Source organism: Cyprinodon tularosa, unplaced genomic scaffold (genome assembly GCF_016077235.1).
Source record: "Cyprinodon tularosa strain WSP-4 unplaced genomic scaffold, ASM1607723v1 ctg1033, whole genome shotgun sequence".
NCBI classification, from domain to species: Eukaryota; Metazoa; Chordata; class Actinopteri; order Cyprinodontiformes; family Cyprinodontidae; genus Cyprinodon; species Cyprinodon tularosa.
In genome coordinates this window covers 63,562-84,115 of record NW_024037820.1, presented here as the reverse complement: position 1 = coordinate 84,115, position 20,554 = coordinate 63,562, and the positions used below count along the sequence as shown (strand labels likewise).

The following is a 20,554-nucleotide window of genomic DNA, read 5'->3' as shown; positions in this document are numbered from 1 at the left end:
AGAAGGAAAGATCTATGTATAGAAATGGCTAAAACGCAGTCACATGGTGTTTCATCCACACGCCTTTCAAACGGGGATTTAAAATTTCTAAACCAGATTTCAAAAATATTTTTTCACAAGTGCTGTTTGTTTTATAGCCTCGTAAACAAATAATATGAGATTTAAAATTCCAGCTGACATGCATTACTTCAACAGCAGCTATTCATCTTTAGCCACGCCCCCTAATGGCCGCCATCACTGCAAACTAGAGGCTCGGACCTTTCCAAGGAGGGGTGGGAGGTAATTTTGCGACCATTTCAGGCGATGTGAATGCGTTACATAAGTTTGCTCTGTTATTCTTATTTTCTATTCAGGCATTTTTTTTTTTGCAGCTGAATTTTTTTGCAGTCCAATTTTTTGCACGTAAAAAGTTTTGCACACAAACTTTTTGCAGGCACTTTTTTTGCAGCTGAATTTTTTTGCAGAAAATTTTTTTTTGCAGCTCAATTTTTGGCAGTCGAATTTTTAAGTTTGCTCTGTTATTCTTATTTTCTATTCAGTTTGGTGATATTATTGGTAAATTTCAATGAAATAAATACTAAATCTTAGGATCAAAGGCTTTGTCTCATTCCAATAATGGAATTCAGCGTATTTGTCTGACCAGATTCCCTTTTATGAGTGGAAAAAAATGCATTTTTGTACTTTCGGCCATATGCCAAAATCCCATTTCCGCCTCGCACTCTGCTCACTGAAACCTTTGTGGAACAAACATGCTTCAACTTATTCAGATCAAATTAGCTTGAGTTTTAGTCAAGATGTGGATCTATAAAGTCTGACGGTGCATCCAGAGTTTCTAATGCTGTTTTGCAGAGTTTGCTTTGGAAAATATTTGGCGAGGCAAAATATTTTTCATTTTTTTCTCTGTTTAATCACCTATAAATAAGACAAAGTGACATTTGAAATAGTGAAAAATATTCCTCATAACTTTCTGTCAAACAAATACAAACAATTGTATTTGCCTTAATTGGCAATAACAATTATTAAATGGGATTAGAGTGGCATTTATAATGATTTATAAAAAAAAAAGATTATAAAAACATGTATTATATCAGATATAACTGCTTCTGTTTGATCGTATGTTCGGAAAGCCAGCTGGAGGCGGAGAAAAGCTAGAGGATGGGAAAATGCTAAATTCAATGAGAGTCATGGCTACTTATGTATGGCAAGAAAATTATTCCTAACAGCATTAAAAAGCATTAAATTAGAGCTACTTAAAGTAACATATTTTATTTCAGGTGGAATTTGCTCCTAAGACGCTCTGGGCTTTTAAGGGGTTAAAGGTCTGAGGCGTCTCACCTGTTCCTGACCCAGCTGCACCGGACTCTGCTTGATAATGTTCTCCTTCTCCAGCAGCTCCTTCTGCTGACGTTCAAAGTCCTCTTTTCCCTTCAGAGGAGAAACGGCAGAAATTCAGATTAAGCTGCAGACATGAAGCTACAGCAGACAGCCTGGAATAATTCCTAAAATAGATTCTATTATGTCCAATAAACAGCATTGATTCCCTGAGAGCGATCAGAGTGAAAATAGAACCTGGAAAACACTGTGGAGGAAGAAGCAGAAGGATTGGTCTGATTGATGGATTCAGCAGATCTAATCCAATCATTTGGCTGAACGAACAGATACATTTTTTTTCTGAATGGTCTGTGTGGAATATATATATATATATATATATATATATATATATATATATATATATATATATATATATATATATATATATATATATCAAATTCCACTGCTACGCGGACGACACCCAGCTCTACCTTTCTACTCAACCATCTCCCTCACCCTCTGTCTCCAAGAAATCCATTCTTGGTTCTCATCCAACTTCCTCAAATTGAATAGCTCTAAAACCGAAGTCCTCCTAGTAGGCACACCTCCCACTCTCTCCAAAACGAATAACTTCTCGATTACCATCAATGATTCAACTGTCCTCCCCTCCCCTCAGGTTAAGAGTCTGAGTGTCGTCCTCGACAGCACCCTCTCCTTCCAGTCCCACATTAACAACATCACCCGGTCTCCCTACTTCCATCTGCGTAACATCTCTCGTCTCCGTCCCTCCCTCACTCCCCAAACTACCGCCATTCTTGTTCACAGTCTCATCACTTCACGCATCGATTACTGTAACTCACTTCTTTTTGGCCTTCCAAACAAGTCCCTCCAGAAACTACAGCTCCTCCAAAACTCTGCAGCACGCCTGATCACTCGGACCCCCATTTCTCATCATATCACTCCCATCCTGCAACAACTCCACTGGCTCCCCATCAAACAAAGAATCCTCTTCAAACTCCTCCTAACTACATTCAAGGCCCTCCACAGCTTGGCTCCATCTTACATCTCAGATCTCCTTCACGTTAAAACCCCCATCCGCTCCCTAAGATCCTCCCACTCCTTCCAGCTCTCCGTTCCCTCGGCCCGTCTGGTCACAATGGGGAACCGGGCATTTAGTCGCTCTGCTCCCCACCTCTGGAACTCCCTCCCTCCGGATCTCCGTACTCCTTCCCTCTTTTCAAATCCAGACTCAAAACTTTCCTGTTCAGACAGTCTTATCCCATCTAGTTCTTACGCATCACTTCAATATTGTTCTCTTCCTTTTCTTCCTTTGGTTTTATTTTACTTCCTGCTGTTTTGTTTTCTGTGGCATCTTTATGCTTGTACTTTTTAGCTTCCTGTTTTTGATGTTTTTATCTGCCTGTACAGTGTCCTTGGGTGTTGTGATAAGGCGCTTTCAAATAAAATGTATTATTATTATTATTATATATAAAGATATTGGGGAGACATTTAATTTGGACAATAAATTTTGAAAAAACTAAGCTCCTTTCTTTGTTAAATCTGGCAGATTTATCCTGCGTTATCCCGTTCTCCCCGAGTCCAGACTTTTATTTGTTCTTCTTAGGAACAGACTTGGTGAGGAGACGAGTTCGTACTCGTCTTCTAGTGAATTAAGAAACGACCCTATTTGCACACCACCTCCCGCCAGAGCGCTGATGTCACAGTCGTCTGTTGGAAAGCGCGGCTGATTGGCAGGTTTATAGAATTATTTAGCAACAAGGCTAGGCTAACTGCCTGCGGCGAGGCTAACTGCCTGCAGCGAGGCTAACTGCCTGCGGCGAGGCTAACTGCATGCAGCGAGGCTATCTGCATGCAGCGAGGCTAACTGCCTGCAGCGAGGCTATCTGCATGCAGCGAGGCTAACTGCATGCAGCGAGGCTAACTGCCTGCAGCGAGGCTATCTGCATGCAGCGAGGCTAACTGCCTGCAGCGAGGCTATCTGCATGCAGCGAGGCTAACTGCCTGCAGCGAGGCTAACTGCCTGCAGCGAGGCTATCTGCATGCAGCGAGGCTAACTGCATGCAGCGAGGCTATCTGCATGCAGCGAGGCTAACTGCCTGCAGCGAGGCTATCTGCATGCAGCGAGGCTAACTGCATGCAGCGAGGCTAACTGCCTGCAGCGAGGCTATCTGCATGCAGCGAGGCTAACTGCCTGCAGCAAGGCTAACTGCATGCAGCGAGGCTAACTGCCTGCAGCGAGGCTAACTGCATGCAGCGAGGCTAACTGCCTGCAGCGAGGCTATCTGCATGCAGCGAGGCTAACTGCCTGCAGCGAGGCTAACTGCATGCAGCGAGGCTAACTGCCTGCAGCGAGGCTAACTGCATGCAGCGAGGCTAACTGCATGCAGCGAGGCTAACTGCATGCAGCGAGGCTAACTGCCTGCAGCGAGGCTAACTGCCTGCAGCGAGGCTAACTGCCTGCAGCGAGGCTAACTGCCTGCAGCGAGGCTAACTGCATGCAGCGAGGCTAACTGCCTGCAGCGAGGCTAACTGCCTGCAGCGAGGCTAACTGCATGCAGCGAGGCTAACTGCCTGCAGCGAGGCTAACTGCCTGCAGCGAGGCTAACTGCCTGCAGCGAGGCTAACTGCCTGCAGCGAAGCTATCTGCCTGCAGCGAGGCTAACTGCCTGCAGCGAGGCTAACTGCCTGCAGCGAAGCTATCTGCATGCAGCGAGGCTAACTGCCTGCAGCGAGGCTAACTGCCTGCAGCGAAGCTATCTGCATGCAGCGAGGCTAACTGCCTGCAGCGAGGCTAACTGCCTGCAGCGAAGCTAACTGCCTGCAGCGAGGCTACCTGCCTGCAGCGAGGCTAACTGCTAGCAGCGAGGCTAAAGCGCTAGCCTGCTTTCTTGCCTCCTTTTCCAAACGTCAGGATCTGAGCCAGCATGGATAAAGACAGCTAGCACTGATTTAAAGTCCTTTGCAGAACATTTTAGGATGTTGTTTTTATTGTTGTCATTCATGTAAATATATCGGTGTGATCCCTTAGTGTATATTTTATTCTTTTTACGGCTAATTTGAAGATATAGCGCCCCCTGGAGAAAACTCCACCAGCCGCCACTGGTATTCCTCCTACAGGTTCTACATGATCCTCACGTCTTCCCACCTTTTAGACTTTTTATTTCCTGGGTTTGTTAACTGAAAGCTAACTGCGCTAACGTCTCTACCTGCAGATGGACGTAGTCGTAGTCTTCCATCCAGCTCTTCACGCACTTCTCGCTGTGGTTCATGTTCTCCTTGTCCTGGTTGGGCTGAACCGGGAAGGCTTTGGACGGACCGTAGCCGTCTGTATCGGACGACGGCGAGGTGAGCTGGTGGACGTGGTTTTCCTCCGGCGTGCTGCCGGCGGAGAAGGAGCCGTCGTGGTGCGTCCGTCTGAAGAGCAGCTCGGCGTTGCTGCCGATGGTTGAGGCCAGCTGCTTGGCGTCGTCGGGGACGGTCCTGGACACCATGACGAAGCGGTCCAGGTTGTCGCTCTTGTTGTGGTGCTGTCTGGATGAGGTCATGGCGTTCAGGGCCCAGCCGCAGTTTTCCAGAGCCTGGTGGGTCTGAACCAGGATCTGCTGCGAGTCCTCCAGGCGGGCCAGCTGGCGCCGGAGCTTACTGTGCAGGCTGGAGTCCGACAGGGACGTGGCGTTGGCGGCGGCGCCTTTCCCGAAGGCGATAATGTCCCCCACAGAAGCTCGGACTTTGTCCAGCACCGTTCGCACGTCGTTGGCGTGGCGCTCCATTAAGGGAAAAGTCCTCCAGTGGGGGGAGGACGCCATCGAATGCAACGCCCCGACGGAGAGCTCCACCCCCTGCTGCAGGCCGTACAACCTCTGCACGCCGGCGTCCACGTCCAGGAAGAGGCGGCCCTCGCAGCCCGTGGAGGACGAGGAGGTGGACATGCTGCTGCGTGTGCTGCCGGTGCTGGAGATGGACAGGCGGTTCACGCCGTCCTTCACATCTGCCGCGGCGCGAGCGTCCTGCGTGGGGACGTCGTAAATGCCTCTGCCTCCGTCCCGCTCGGCGGGCGAGCCGCGATGCTGCAGGGGCAGCACCCCCCGCGGGAAGTCATAAACGTCGCGCTGAGAGTCGGCTCCGGAGTGGAGGGCGGGCGGCGGGACGTCGTAGATGCCCTCGTTGCCGTTCTGGTGCTGGGGGGGCGGCTCGGCGCCGGGGGGGAAATCGTAATGAGACTGGGGTCCGTGGCAAGGTTTGGAGAGGACGGGAGGCGGGACGTCGTAGATGCCTTCCTGTTTGTGCCTGAGAGGCTGCGGGAAGTCGTAGTTCCCCTCCTGGAGGTCTGCGTTGGTCCTGCAGGGCGGCACCGAGTAGATCTGTGGACCAGAACCAAAAACAAGAGGTTTATAAACACAGATCTGAACCATTTGTTCCAACTTTACATCTGGGATAAAACATTTCAGTCCGATCAATCTTTTGATCAGTTTACAAATGAAAAAAATAAATTAGGAACCGAACTGGAAGCTGATTGGCCGGTGTTCTGTCAGACCAGCATATCAGAGGTCACGGATTAGCGGACCGCGGTCCGGATCCAGACCCACCTGCTGGCTAATCCGGACCCAACCTGATTTAAAACTAGGGGTATAAATAATAATCGTTTTATATCGACGAATCGATCCAACAGCCGGCGATCCGATGCAGCGACACGTCCGCAAGAGAATCGATTCATGGTTTCATCTTTTTATCCATTTCCTCCTGGAACAACTTTGCTACTTCTGTTATTTGCTGTTGTTTCTCAGATAAAATGCATAACGATAATACAGCTTTCATTGATTTATTTTGACATTGAACTACTGTCTAGCCAGTAAGGTAAAAAAACTAAACAAAAAACAATCAAGTCGTATCGTATCGTGGCGTATTCTTGAGTATCAAAAATAATTGAATTGTCGGGTCAGGAAATCGATACTGAATCGAATCGCCATGATGGATGTGATTTACACCCGTTTAAAACATTTATAAATTACTGCATGTTGTCTGACAACAGTCTCTAATTTCACTTGCGCCTCTTCTCCTGTTAATACGGTAAAGCCCTGGGGAGCGTCCGGCTCCAGGCTGCACGTGATCCAAATGAGCCAATGAGCTGTCAGTCTGGGTTGCTGCTGCTGCTACTTTTAGACCCAGCAGGCAAACCTGTGGCAAGCCGGGCGATGGGAAAGAAGGAGAAGACCATGAGAAAAAGAGAGCAGAGAAAGTGTGGACTGCTGGAAGAACTGCGGTGAACTGGTGAAAGAAAAGTGAAATGGCGTGCTCAAAGATGACCCTGCACATTTAGAGGATGTTTGGCTCAACCTGCTGCTGTGAAGCAGGATTCTCCACCATGAACAGAATCAACAATAAATCTGGATCCAGGCTCAAAATGAGCTCCTTGATATGTGCTTGAGAATGGCTTAGTCTCCGGTTAAACCCAGGTTTAAAGCCTTGCAGGGCAGCCTAAAGCCCACTGCCAACATTAAGACAGAAAAAAGAAAGAAAATAAAAAACCATCAGTTCAGGGGTTTGAGAAAATATGGGAATCAGGAAATTGTCTATAAACTAACCTGAATGATTGTTGTTCTCTACTTCAAAAAACATTTTAGATTTGAATATGGAAAAACTTTATATTTTTTTATTTAAAAATTCAATGTATAACATGGATGCATAAAAACCTAATTTTATGTCAGTGTTAAATTCTGTTTAAAGTAACAGATTAGACTTAAAAATGTCTCCAGACCTTTACTGGTTGATACGGAAGATACAGAAGAGGATTAGGGCCACTGGAAAAAGAAAAGAAAAAGTTAACTGATTTTTTTAATTTTATTTCAGTATAGTATGGGAAAAAAGTCAGAATTCTGAGAAAAAAAGTCAGAATTCTGAGAAAAAAGTCAAAATTCTGAGAAAAAAAAGTCATAATTCTGAGATTAAAGTCAGAATTCTGAGAAAAAAGTCAGAATTCTGAGAAAAAAGTCAAAATTCTGAGAAAAAAAGTCAGAATTCTGTGATTAAAGTCAGAATTCTGACTTTTTTCCCATGTTAAACTGAAATAAAATTTAAAAATCAGTTTACTTTTTTTTTTTTCAGTGGCCCTAATCCTCTTCCGTAGGACTTTTTTTCTCAGAATTTTGACCCATCCATCCATCCATCCATCCATCCATCCATCCATCCATCTTCCTCCGCTTATCCGGGGTCGGGTCGCGGGGGCAGCAGCTTAAGAAGGGAGAATTTTGACTTTAACCCTATAATGCCAAATGTATCGTATTTGATACATACGGTTTCTGAAATGTTTTGCGTCTGACACCTTTTGCATAATTTAATGGTAAAAACTTTGCTCAAAATCCTATTGTACACAATCAGATATACCTGATAACAGAGGGCAGAAGACTACACAAAAAATAATCTTGACTTATCGCATAGTGATAAATTATTAATATCAAAAATGTATTTCTGTTTTTTTCTTTTTACATATTTTGTTAAAAGGCCAAATAAGGACTTCAAACCAAAAAAAGTTTTATTCTTGGATCGGGCTTTAAAAGGTTAATCTCAGAATTCTGACTGAATTCTGACAATAAAAAAAAGTCAGAACTCTGACTTTTTTCCCATACTATACTGAAATAAAATTAAAAAATCAGTTAACTTTTTTTTTTTCAGTGGCCCTAATCCTCTTCCGTAGGTTGATGATTTTCTTTATTCGGACCGCGCTGATTTTTAATTGGTTACCCCTGCTTTAGTTTATCCCCATTTATCCCTTTAGTTTCGTACGAAAAATAAACTTTAAACTTCCTCAATGGGCGTGTATCCCTTTAGTCATGTACAAAAAAACTATTTAATTACTGACTTTTTGGTGTTTTTTGGATACACGCCCGCTGAGGTAGATTAAAGTTTATCTTTCGTACAAAACTAAAGGGATAAATGCAAACCTGACGTCTTGAGAATGTGTACTAACTACAGGTATGCTGATCTGACAGAACAGCAGCCTTAAGGAAAATACAAAGAATCAGAGTAAAAAGTCATCTATCAGAGCGACATTTTATGACAAAGATGCGTTAAAGGCAATTTTAAAATCAGACTCATACAAATTTATTCCTGCAAAATGGAAATAGAAGTTATAGTTTATAATAATGATTTAAAAATATATTTTATGTTGAGGAAAATATTAAAATCTAATTTAATTTGTTTCGTTCTAATCATAAAGGGGCCGCGGCCCCCACTGTAGAAACACACCTGCTCAGATGGAGCAGCACTTAGTTTCACACAGACTTTGTTAAACTGAGCGGATCTGGAGGAGGAGCGCTTTCTTTCTACGATCGCTGCTGCTGTGAGATCAGGAAGTGAAAGACGAAGGCGCAGATTATACCTCTGAGTACTTCAAAGCCTCTCCACCGGCTGCTGTAACAGAGCCCAATGCGTGTCCAAAAGGCAGCAGAGCATGATGGGAAAGCAGAACAATCAACAAAACTGAGCTCCTGGCAGCCAGACGGGCCCCAGAAAACTGTAATTAGGAGCGACGCAAATAACAGGTCCCAGAGAGGCGAAGGTTAGTCCAAACAAACTGCTGGCTGTCCGGGCGGCGCTGCAGGAATCTCTGGAAATAGAAGAGCTCCAACAAAAAGCCGCACACTCGCTGGGTTCTGTTCGGCCCGGCTGGCAAGCAAAGCTTTCATTTAGAGGAGCCGCAAGAACACCATAAATATGTCGCTCCACCTATTATTATTCCTTTAATGGGGAGAAACCCGAGGAGCTGCGTCAACAAACCGTTTCCAACCTCCAGAAATGAGGCGGGTGTCAGGCTGACGGGCCGTGGAGGCGGAGCCCTCGCTCACTCACCCCTTGGGAAGAAGGAGGGACGTCGTAAACGCCCTGCGTCCGAAGGTCCGTCTGGGACGGCGGGACGTCGTAGACTCCCTGGTTTCTGGCTCCAGCCGGGGGTCCTGGGAACATCTGTCCAGGAGGAATGTCGTATACCTAGAACACCGAAGCCAAAAACAGTAGATTAAAGAGGCCGTTATGGATGCGCTTCCCACTGTGGCCACTAGGGGCGGGGAAACCGCAGAAACAGGATCTAATAGGGAAACCCAGAACTGTTTCATGAAGCAGGTTTAAAAAACTCAGATTAAAATCCTCAACATAAATTGATCTAATCTTAATTCGAGAACTCTGAGTTTTCAGTTTCACAACAGCTGCTATCAATTATTATCATTATTATCAGCGGCACACATCTGTGACAAAAATCATGAAATAAAACAGTCTGATTGGCTGTAAGGAGAGCGCAGGACGCTCTGAGTTTACTGAAGAAAACCTGCTGCTGACCAGGTGAGCTCTGGGAGGATGTTACCATGGCAACAGAAACAGAGGTTGAGGAAAGTGTGTCTGTAGATGTGTCCGGATGGTGGGAGCGTACTCCCCATCCGTTGGGCGGGTTTCCTCTTTCTGATCCAACCTGCTGGGTCTCAGTAGAACCCACGTCTCTGGTCTCATAGGGACCAACGGGTCTAAGTCCCGCCGGGTTTTAGGGTCTTAAAAACGCAGCCGCTCATAAAAGGAGCTAAACAGTTTCTCTGATCACCTACCCCCTGTGACCTGCTGGGCGGGACGTCATACAGGTCCTGCTGCTGGTGGCTGTGCTGCTGTGCGGCGCCGTAGGAGTAGGTCTGGCCCACTCTGGTCGGGGTCACCACCTGTTGGACAACAAGGACACGATGAGAGCTGCAGCCCAGAACGCGCCTCAGACCTCCCAGTAACCCTGAGGGACTCCCATCTTGTTCCAGGACCAGGAAGTCGGGCTGGAAACAGACGTCCGTCCAGGATCATTACAGACCACCTGATCCATGTGGGAAGGTGTTGGCCTAGTGGTTAGAGCAGTGCTCTGTGCTCTGAGAAGGTTTTAAGTACCTGGTTTGATCCTCACAGCCTGCACTCTGGGTCCCTGAGCAAGACCCTTAACCTCACACTGCTCCCTGGGCGCCACACAATGGCAGCCCACTGCTCCCCAAAAGGATGGGTAAAATACAGTGGTGAATTTTTCCAATGTGAGATCAATAAAGTTAAATTATTATTCAATTATACACCTAGACTGAAAACCATCTAAAAATACTCTATATTATGATACTCTATATTAATTTAAACATATAAAATAAAGCCATTACATTCATTTTTAAATAATGTCACATATGCTTTAAATCGTTTATTAGATTGATAAATAAATAAATCTAAACATTTTATGGTGCATATTTTATGATGTATTCTGGCGGGTCGTGTTCCTCATGCTCTGTGGTTCTTAGAGGATCCAGATGTTTAGATCCAGACTGGATCAGCTAATCTCTCTAACGTAGGGTTGTCACGATACTAAACTTTTCATCTCGATACCGATACTAAGGAAAATATTCGATACTCGATACCATTTTCGATACCACAAGGATAAAAACAAAGACTCCAAAATTCTACAGAAATATTTTCATTAATAAATAAAATACAATAAATAAATACAATAAAGGTTGTATGCTGTGCACAATATTAAACAAGCTTGATAAAAAACTTATAAAATTAAAATGAAGTGTTCCTTCCTTGGCTATGCTTTGATCACATAACAATGACACCAGCCAAACCGGTTAAGAAACAAAAATAATTCTCAGCAGCTGCACCTCTTACAAAAAAAGTCTGAAACTGAAAAGTGCGTAGAATTATTCAATCACACAGTTTTCTGAATGTGCATTTTCCTCTATTCTGCACTTTAGATGAATGATTGCTTAGGTGCCACTGGTGATGGCACTGTATCGATACTTTTAAAAACAAGTATTGTATCCGGATACAACATTTCAGTATCGATACTTTTTTGAGTTTCGATACTTTTGACAACCCTACTCTAACGTTCTGCTCTCTCTGCTTTTTCTCATAGTAGCTTCATCTGGTCTGTTCCTGTTTGGCTGTGACTCCATCCTGGAGAGAAATATCAGCTGTGCTGCTGCCATCAACACCTTTGTTTCTAGATGTTGGAGCTTGGCCTGTTTTCCAGTGTAGTCCTGTTTCTCTGACTGTGACTAACTGGATGTGCTCTCTTCATCCTCTGACATGGGAGCTGGCTCGGAGCTTGTCTGCCTGGCTGTGTGTTTCCTGGACGGGGCCGCCTGTGGAGCTGGTTGACAGTTGCCTTTTGTATCTATGCTTTTTTTTTCTATGTCTGCTTCTGTCTCCTTGAACCCCAGTGGGCCTCAGCAGATGGCCGCTCACACTGAGCCTGGTTCTGCTGGAGGTTTCTTCCTGTTCAAAGGGAGTTTTTCCTCTCCACTGTCGCTACAAGCATGCTTAGTGTGAGGGATTGCTGAAGAGTCAATGAGTCGATGCAATCAGCTGGTTTTCCTTAGATAGAAAACTTTGAATCAATCTGACTGGATGATCTGGTGAACTGGAAAGTGACCTGAGATGATATGATGTGAATTGGAGCTATAGAAATAAACTGAATAGAATGGATGCTGTTTCTCTTCTCTTATTACCAGGCTGTAGATGAGGACATAAAAGGAACCTAAAGTCCTTTCTGATTGGCTGGTTTTCCTATCGAAGGTCTTTGAAGTCCTGATGAGGTTCTGGTTTTTAAAGTTGTTAAAGACCGAGTCTCTAACCAGTCATCTTTGATTCATCAGCTTTTTTGATTTCAGCCCGAGAATGACTAATGGTTTTAAATTAATAATAATGAATTTTATTTGTAACGCACTTTACATTTGAATTCAAGTCTCAAAGCGCTACAGTTCAAAAAGGGAAAATTAAAACAAAGGTTAAAAGACCATAACATTAAAAACAGAGTAAAAGACAATCATTAAAATCAATACATTTGAAGGCATACGTAGCCTATTAAAATAATTTTATTAAATATTGAAACTTTGAGGAGTAAACTAAGCCTCATTAAACCTTCAGCTCTATTTTATTTCCTTTTATTTAAAACAAAACAAACGTTTTATGTACGGAGAAATGCTGGAGAAATACGACTCTGCTTGGTTTCACTTTGAGGGTCGGGGTGGGGTGGGGGGGTTCGTCTTTGACCCTGTTAATGTTTTAACACCTTTTCCTCCTCGCTGCTAATCAGCCCCCCCCCCAGCAGCAGCAGAGCAGCAGGCCTTCTGTGAGGAGGGAGGAATGCTGGGAATGCAGGGAGCAGGGTTCATTAGCAGGGCGGCCAGATGGGAACCATACGTCTGACTTCCCGGCTGAGGCTCCTGATATGAGGAAGCGTGACCTCCGACGGACGGGGAAAGTTTGTTTCCTGAAGGAATGACGGGAAGAAACATGGAGTGGAAAAAGTTTAGGAATTCCATTCATCTGAGCCGCAGGCTGACTAACGGTGGGCGGCGTGTTTCCCATCATGCCTTGCAGTGGGTGTGTGGGGGTGAGACATTGACTGATGCAGATTTTTTTTTTTTTTATCAAACTTTCATTGTTGAAGCTTCATAGTTTCATTATGAGCATCTATGGAAAAAAAAAAGGGCTGCAATAGCAGCCATGAGTCCAGCATATCATCACTTTGGGTTGCCATCAGTTCCCTCCTCCTACATCGTACAGCGATGACATCACCACCGTCAGGCGAGAGGGACTCTGATAAGGCATCCATTCAGGGAGGTCCAGCCTCAAAACAGAAGTCAACCTCCGACCTTATTCTGCTGAGCTGTGATGCAAACCAGGGGTTGATGTTAAGGATTTTTACCACTTGAACTTTGGGCTAGTGATTTTCACATTTCATTTGCCCAGAAACAATTTTTCTTGCCCAGTATAATGTTATATAAATATAGTTCCTAATAGGGATGCACGATATAATCGGCCCCCTATCGGTATCGGCCTTAAAACTGAATATCGGACATCGGCCCCCCCACCGATATTTAACCCGATATTTGATCAGCTTCTGAGTTTCTAAAGTCTAAAAAAAAAAAATACTACTTTTTCTTCTTCCTCAAAAACTTCTTTTTTACAGACTTAAAAACTTCTAAAGACGAGGGAAAAAATATTGATCCATTAAAATATCCCAATATCTTCATATGCTGATATATTGCCATTTAAAAACACCATATCAATCTCTTTTACTAATGAAATATTGCTATATGTCATCGTTATGCTACGAAATCCCCCGAAAATTCACCAAATGTTGCCATATTTTTATATGTTGATATATTGACGCGGTATCGATCTATTTTACTAACAAAATCTCACAAAAATTTGCAAAATATCACGAGAGTTTGTAACAGAACGATGAAATTTCACGAGATTTTGAAAGTAAAATAGATCGATACCGCGTTTTTAAAAATCAATGAAAATATATTTGAGTATATTATTTTTCAAAGTGTCAGAAATGGATAACAAAACTGCTATTTTCAATGACTACTTATTTTTGTCCAGCTTTAACATCGGTATCGATATCGGTTATCGGCTACATGAGTTTGAAAATATCGGCATATCGGACATCGGCCAAAATCCCAATATCGTGCATCCCTAGTTCCTAATATTCATTTTTGTACATATATCAATGAAACAGGTTTGTTTTTTAAATGTTTTTTGTAATTCAGTATTTTTTAAGTTTCCAGGTTCCTGGTGTGTATCTGCATGCGTCAGATAATGAACTCCAGCCTACATTACCGTGTTAACATGCTTTTCAATCCTTCCTGCACATTCTTTTCAAACTAAACTCTCCTTTAAACTGTTGTGTGCTTGGAAAAATATAAATGTTAATGTTAAAAATCTAAAAAAAAAAAAACTTCAGAGGTTAAAAACTTAAGATAAATCACAGACAGAAGTCAATGTCACAAATGAATAACTTTTATTTTAGAGTCACGGTCTGTTTATACAAGATAATACTATTAATATAATGTGACTTTTCTAGAGAATCATTATAGATAGTTATTTTATTCAGGGTTTCCACAGTCTGACATCATTTCAGAATTCCCTGACTTTTAACTGACTCAAAATAAATGCAGCCGTTTGTTGTTTTGGTAACTAGATCAAAATTACCACTAGGTGGACAAAAATCACGCCATCTGGAGGAAAATCACCTGGCTTTTTCAAATCACGCCAGAATGTGTACAAAACAACAAAAATGGCGCCGGCAACGCTTCGATTTCACTGGTGATTTTCAAGTAATTTTGAGTGATAAATAATTTTTTTTTGCCCGGTGGGCAAATGCAATGAAATTTGTACTCTCCTGACTAGGGGTGTAAATAATAATGGTTTTGTATCGATGCATCGATCCAACAGCCGACGATCCGATGCATCGACACGTCCGCAAGAGAATCGATTCATGTTTTTTTTCCTCCGGTCTATTTTGATCCATTTGGGCGTAATTCTCCCTCCCGTGCTGCGGTGGCGCTAAACCTATTTTGCCCTCCTACCTCGCTTCCTGGTTATACTCTTACAGCAGTGTGTTGCAGTGAGCTTGATGCAGACATTTTTGATTTATGCTCAATATTGAAGCGTGGTCTGAGCTACACGCTGTGGGTCTAGATACGGCCGAGGCGGAGAGGAAGTGGCGGCGAGTTTAGTCCGACGACGGAGGGACATGAGGGCCAAAAAGAGCGGAGATCCAGGTGGAAAAAGGGTCCCAGCGTTCTCGCGCACCTCGCTCTTCTAGCGGGTCAAACTTCACGAGTTGTTTTCAGCAATTTCGGTCATAAAAACAAACCAAGCCGGCCTCCTGTCTGCGGCGCTGTCTGCGGTCAGCTACAATCTGGGAGAGGAGCAGCGGAGCGTCTGTGGAGGGGGCGGGACGTCTGGAGCCGAGGTATTGCATTGCACTCATTGCACTGATTTTCTGCAGTATTTTTTGATGCAACTTTTCTACTTCTGTTATTTGCTGTTGTTTCTAAAACAAAAAGCATAACGATATTACAGCTTTCATTGATTTATTTCAAACTTGAAACTTTGTTTAGCCTGTAAGGTGTCAAAAAAACTAAAAAAAATTAACCGATTGATCGTATCGTGGTGTATTCTTGAGTATCGAAAATAATCGAATCGTTGGGTCAGGAAATCGATACTGAATCGAGTCGCTATGATGGATGTGATTTACACCCCTAATCCCGACAATAAAAACTACTCGCCCCAGGCGATCGGCCGATGGTTAACATCGAGCCCTGCAAACGGCGTCTGACTTCACAAGCTGTAATCAGCACCAAGCAGGATGCTTTCATCATAAAAACAGGTGAGGTCATGCATCTATGAATCAGTTCATGATGTCATGGATAAAAACCCCTGCTTTGTGTTCAGACGGCCTTTTATTCTGTATCCAGGAGAATAAAGTCAGTAAATAACTTCCTTTATTTACCGGCTGAATGCTTAGAACACAAACTTGAAAAAGGAAAGCAGATTTATCTTAAATCGTAAATCTGCAGCGGCCATCGAATCATCTACACTCTAGTCAGGTGATTAATAATGTTTTTAAACCGAATCTATTCATACAAACTTGATTACAATGAAATCCTGCAGATTGACCTGAATCAGCATTTAATCTGTTAAGCAGCTGACTGCGGGTCAGCCTGACTAATTAACCAGCAATTATCAGCTTGGTTGAGGTTTTTAATTTGCTTTTTGGCTTAAATCTGTTCAAATCATTATTATTGCTGTAATTAGAAACCTTTTTAGCAGGAATATATGTTTATATTTTAATTCTTTTTTCTGTGACGTTTGTCCCCATCTGAGCCTCTCATCCGGTGCACCTTAGCCTCAGTGAAATTTGAGTCCTACAAATAAAAGATGAGAAACCCGAAGAGTCTGAGAACAACAGGACGTGTCGAGTCAAGTCAGGAAGCGGAACAAAAAGAAAATCTCCCAGCAGCGTTTTTAGGGGGGGCTGCTGTCAGCCGGCCTGCGGTCGATTTACGGCGCCCTGACGACACGCTCCTCATTTCACACCTTTTCATTAGTTCTGTTCTCGATCAGAACCACTTCCCTCCGGCCTGCAGACACGAATCGACCCCCCCCCCCCCCCCCCCCCCCAGGCGAGGCTGTCCTCAGAAGACGCTCTGCAGCCCGTCGATCTGGGCGCCTCCTGCCTGCAGCTCTTTCACTGATTGCATCTGTGAACCGTGGTTAGATATCAGATGGAGGACAGCAACCTTCTGCTGAATCACGGCTCCATAATAGCCCCCCCTCTCAGAACAGCTCCAGCCAATTAAAGCTCCAAACTAATTACTGCAGGTAATGAAGCCTGGAGTCCCACCAGGCCGTCAGTCATCTCCAAAACACGTCCGAGTGGATAAACCCAAACGTAATGATGTGGGGGGGGGGGGAGTTAAGCTGTAATGAGGATCATCTGCTGTGATCAAAGCAGGAATTTAATCCATTCCTGTGATAATCTGCAGGAAAGTAAAGCTAATGGTTGAGTGAGACGTCCAGAACAGATCCAGGAAGGATTGGATCCGCGGTACCGGGTGAGCTGGAGAACTCACCTACTGAATTAAAGACCGCAGGAATAAAAAGAACAATCTGGAAACATTTAAGCTAAATCTGTTCGAATCATCGCTGCTGGGATGCTAATTTGTTTCAATGTTATGCTGACGACACTGAAACTGAAACATTTAATCGGATTAATTGATTATTGAAACTAGGGATGCAGGATATTGGGATTTTGGCCGATATCTGATATGCCGATATTTTAAAACTCATGTAGCCGATAACCGATATCGATACCGATGTTAAAGCTGGACAAAAATAAGTAGTCATTGAAAATAGCAGTTTTGTTATCCATTTCTGACACTTTGAAAAATAATATACTCAAATATATTTTCATATGCTGATATCAAATAGATTTTTAAAAACGCGGTATCGATCTATTTCACTTTCAAAATCTCGTGAAACTTAATCGTTCTGTTACAAACTCTCGTGATATTTTGCAAATTCTTGTGAGATTTTGTTAGTAAAATAGATCGATACCGCGTCAATATATCAACATATAAAAATATGGCAACATTTGGTGAATTTTCGGGGGATTTCGTAGCATAACGATGACATATAGCAATATTTCATTAGTAAAAGAGATTGATATGGTGTTTTTAAATGGCAATATATCAGCATATGAAGATATTGGGATATTTTAATGGATCAATATTTTTTCCCTCGTCTTTAGAAGTTTTTAAGTCTGTAAAAAAGAAGTTTTTGAGGAAGAAGAAGAAGTATTTTTTTTTTAGACTTTAGAAACTCAGAAGCTGATCAAATATCGGGTTAAATATCGGTGGGGTGGCCGATGTCCGATATTCAGTTTTAAGGCCGATACCGATAGGGGGCCGATTATATCGTGCATCCCTAATTGAAATAACTGTCAACTAATTCAGTAATTGATAAATTAATAATAAACATGCCTTTAGCTAACAGAGCAACCCACTCAGTGGGGGGGGATTTACCATTAGGCAGTACTAGGGAGTTGCTTAGGGCCCCAAGTTCCTGAGGGCCTCATAAAACTCTGCTTAAATGTTTGGTTAATACAACTATTCCTTATTGGTGCAAATTAATTATGTTTTTGCTAAAATGCCATCAGAACGCTGATAATATTAAGTGTGTCTCAGCCCCCCCCCTTCAGTGTCCACCATATTGGATCAGTCCATTTGCTGCACATGTTCAGAAAGGTCCAAACAGACAGCAGCAAACCATTTGAAAACAAACCATGCAAAGAGCAGTGTTGCCAACTTAGCGCTTTAGTCGCTATATTTAGCCACTTTTCAGACCCCTCTAGCACTTTGATTTCTAAAAAGCTCCTAGCGCCAAATCTAGAGACTTTTTTCTGGAGACTTTGGAGACAACATCTAAAAGCAGCGAACTCTGCTCTCCAGAGCGAGTAGATTGGTAACCCCGCCTCCTGCTCTCCTCTATCTTGTCTGCTGTCATGATTCATGCAGCTATTATTTCATCCAAATGAAACATGGAGAACAGAGAAGCAGATCATGGCTTGTCTACAGTGAAAAGAATGACTGGGTTATTTACTTTGGCCTTTTTGGAAACACAGGAAGGAGCAATCAGCTAAGTGAGCTTAGTGCTTGGAAAAAATCTTTCATTCCTTTAGAGACAGCATGAAAAGTCAGCTGAGTATAAAACATAGAGAGGAAAACAAGAAGAAAAGGGACAAGAAGAGAGGGACACAACCTAGAACAGATAATGGATGTCTGTTCTATTAACATTTCTCTGAATGCCCCAGGCCCCAAATTTCCTAAATCCACCCCTGCTGCCCATTTCTTCCTCTGACTCAGACGTCAGGTCACGGCGTTTAAAGACGGCCTCAGAGTTCAAATCTCGCTCTTATCTCTTCCTTCCAGACACCATTCTCTTTTCATCTCTTCCTGACGCCCCCCCCCCCCCCCCCCCCCCTCGTCCTTATTCCGTTGCAACAAAAGGTTTAATGAACTGCAGCCTAAATTCAGGAAGTGCTCTGATGAGCGTTTATGGGGCTAGCAGGGCGTGCCGTCGTCTTTGATAAACCTTCAGGTAAGCAGACTGTTCAACAAAGGGTTGGTTGTTTTCCTCTGACCGACGCCGGCCAATCCTGACAGCCGATAAGTGAGAGCTGCACGGATCATTCAGACGCTCCTCTCAGATTCCTCCCAAGCTCATAAATCAGCCTCACCAATAAAAATGCATTGGAGGAAGGCAGGCTCCACTGCGCCAAAAGCGTCACCAAAGTCTCTACGCTTTGAAAACTCAAACCGTTACAGATTCCTCCTCAAGTCGAAGGAAACCAGAAAGAAAAACCAATAAGTTCTGGTATTTTAGCAGCACCGGAGGCTGGACCTCGGGTTCACCGCGTTGGTTCAGATTTTAAAACAGCTGAAGGAGACGGCAGAATATGAAGGTTAGATTCCTCAAGGACATCCAACCAAAGAGCCAAACCTCAGGGTCCATTTCTGCACCAGAACCACATCAAGAGGCAAAGAAACACGCGGGGCGTACCGAGCTCAGCCGGCACCAAACCAGAACCCAAAGAGAACGGCAAAAAAAAAACTTCCTCTGTGGCTAAAAGCTCCATCTCTACTGGTGATACTGGTTCAGCAGCTCCTGCTGGGAGAGATGGGCTCCGTGTTCCAGGAAAAACCCGTACTGGGGCCCCGGGACCGCTGAACCATGAGGAACACGCTTCTACAGAATCCAATCGATCCAACTGTTTTCAGAAATGGAAGTCCAGCTCAAACCAACTGGAACCAGTTTAGCTGATCTTAACCAAACAGACTCCAAAAAGTTAATTCTGCTGTCCGAATTAGGGGTGGAACGGTTCACAAAATCCACGGTTCGGTTCACGGTTTCGTGGCCACGGTTTTCTGTTCGGTTACCCCGAAATCTGTTAGCGCTACGCCTGCCGAAGACACAGACGTCCATCCCCGTGAACACTGGGACGCAACTCAATGGGAAAGGAAAGGATTCTGGTTTCAACCGTTGCGTATATTAGCTGCGACACATGAATCAAGATGCTATGACCGAAAACATTTGATTGACAGATGACCGTTGATGATGTAGAACTAACTGGCCTGCAGAAGATAACGAGGAAAAAACACAGATTTTAAGATTTTTTTTTTTTTTAAATAGAAGTTTTCTAACTTTTGGGACAATATGTTCTGATAAAGAGAACATTTATATACATGTTTAAGCCAGAATGATTTGACATTTAAATATTTTTCCCTACAACTTTAAAGCAGCCGTTTGACAGACGTGTCCTTTAAGCCGCCTCCTGTTTACCGGCTAAAACACACAGCCGGGCCCGGGCGGATCGCATTCATAGGAGGAAAAAAAAAAAAGAATAAAAAGACCCCTGTGGCGTCAAAAACTCAATCAGCGTCTAATTACCCTCCGTCCTCCTGGAGGGCCGATCGGGCCGCGGAGCAGCAAGCAGTTAGACGGTTAAACGAGCGAAAATGCTTCCAGCTCAGACCTGATGCAAACGACGGGATTAAAAACCTCCATGTTCCCAAGAACAGCCGGAAATTGATCTTCTAAGGTTTGTTTTGGTGGAAAGAGGCCAAATCAAATGAAAATTACAATTCTAGACTAAACTGATCTAAAAAGAAGCAGAAATGCCTTAAAACACGTCTATTTAGCTGGTCCACCATTGGAATGAAGATTACACAGCAAAAAAATGAAATCTAAATAAGTAAGTTCATTTTTTGTTGAATTGAGGAGGTGAGTGAGACGCTTTACATTTAAAATAAGAAAAAACAACTGCATCGTATCTAATTATCTTATTTTAAGAGTAAAAATA

The 20,554-nt window shown here is 43.5% G+C and overlaps 1 protein-coding gene across 1 annotated transcript in view; it reads right to left on the bottom strand.

The window, feature by feature from the left end:
- The window catches only part of nedd9 (neural precursor cell expressed, developmentally down-regulated 9), a 50,085-nt gene that overhangs the window by 1,000 nt on the left and 28,531 nt on the right, over positions 1–20,554 (bottom strand). Inside the window, exons 3-6 of the mRNA XM_038281459.1 lie at positions 9,921–10,028; positions 9,178–9,315; positions 4,539–5,693; positions 1,336–1,425 (exon numbers count right to left, since the gene is read on the bottom strand). Of these exons, the coding sequence (XP_038137387.1) occupies positions 1,336–1,425; positions 4,539–5,693; positions 9,178–9,315; positions 9,921–10,028 (1,491 nt within the window). The remainder of the gene's footprint in view (positions 1–1,335; positions 1,426–4,538; positions 5,694–9,177; positions 9,316–9,920; positions 10,029–20,554) is intronic.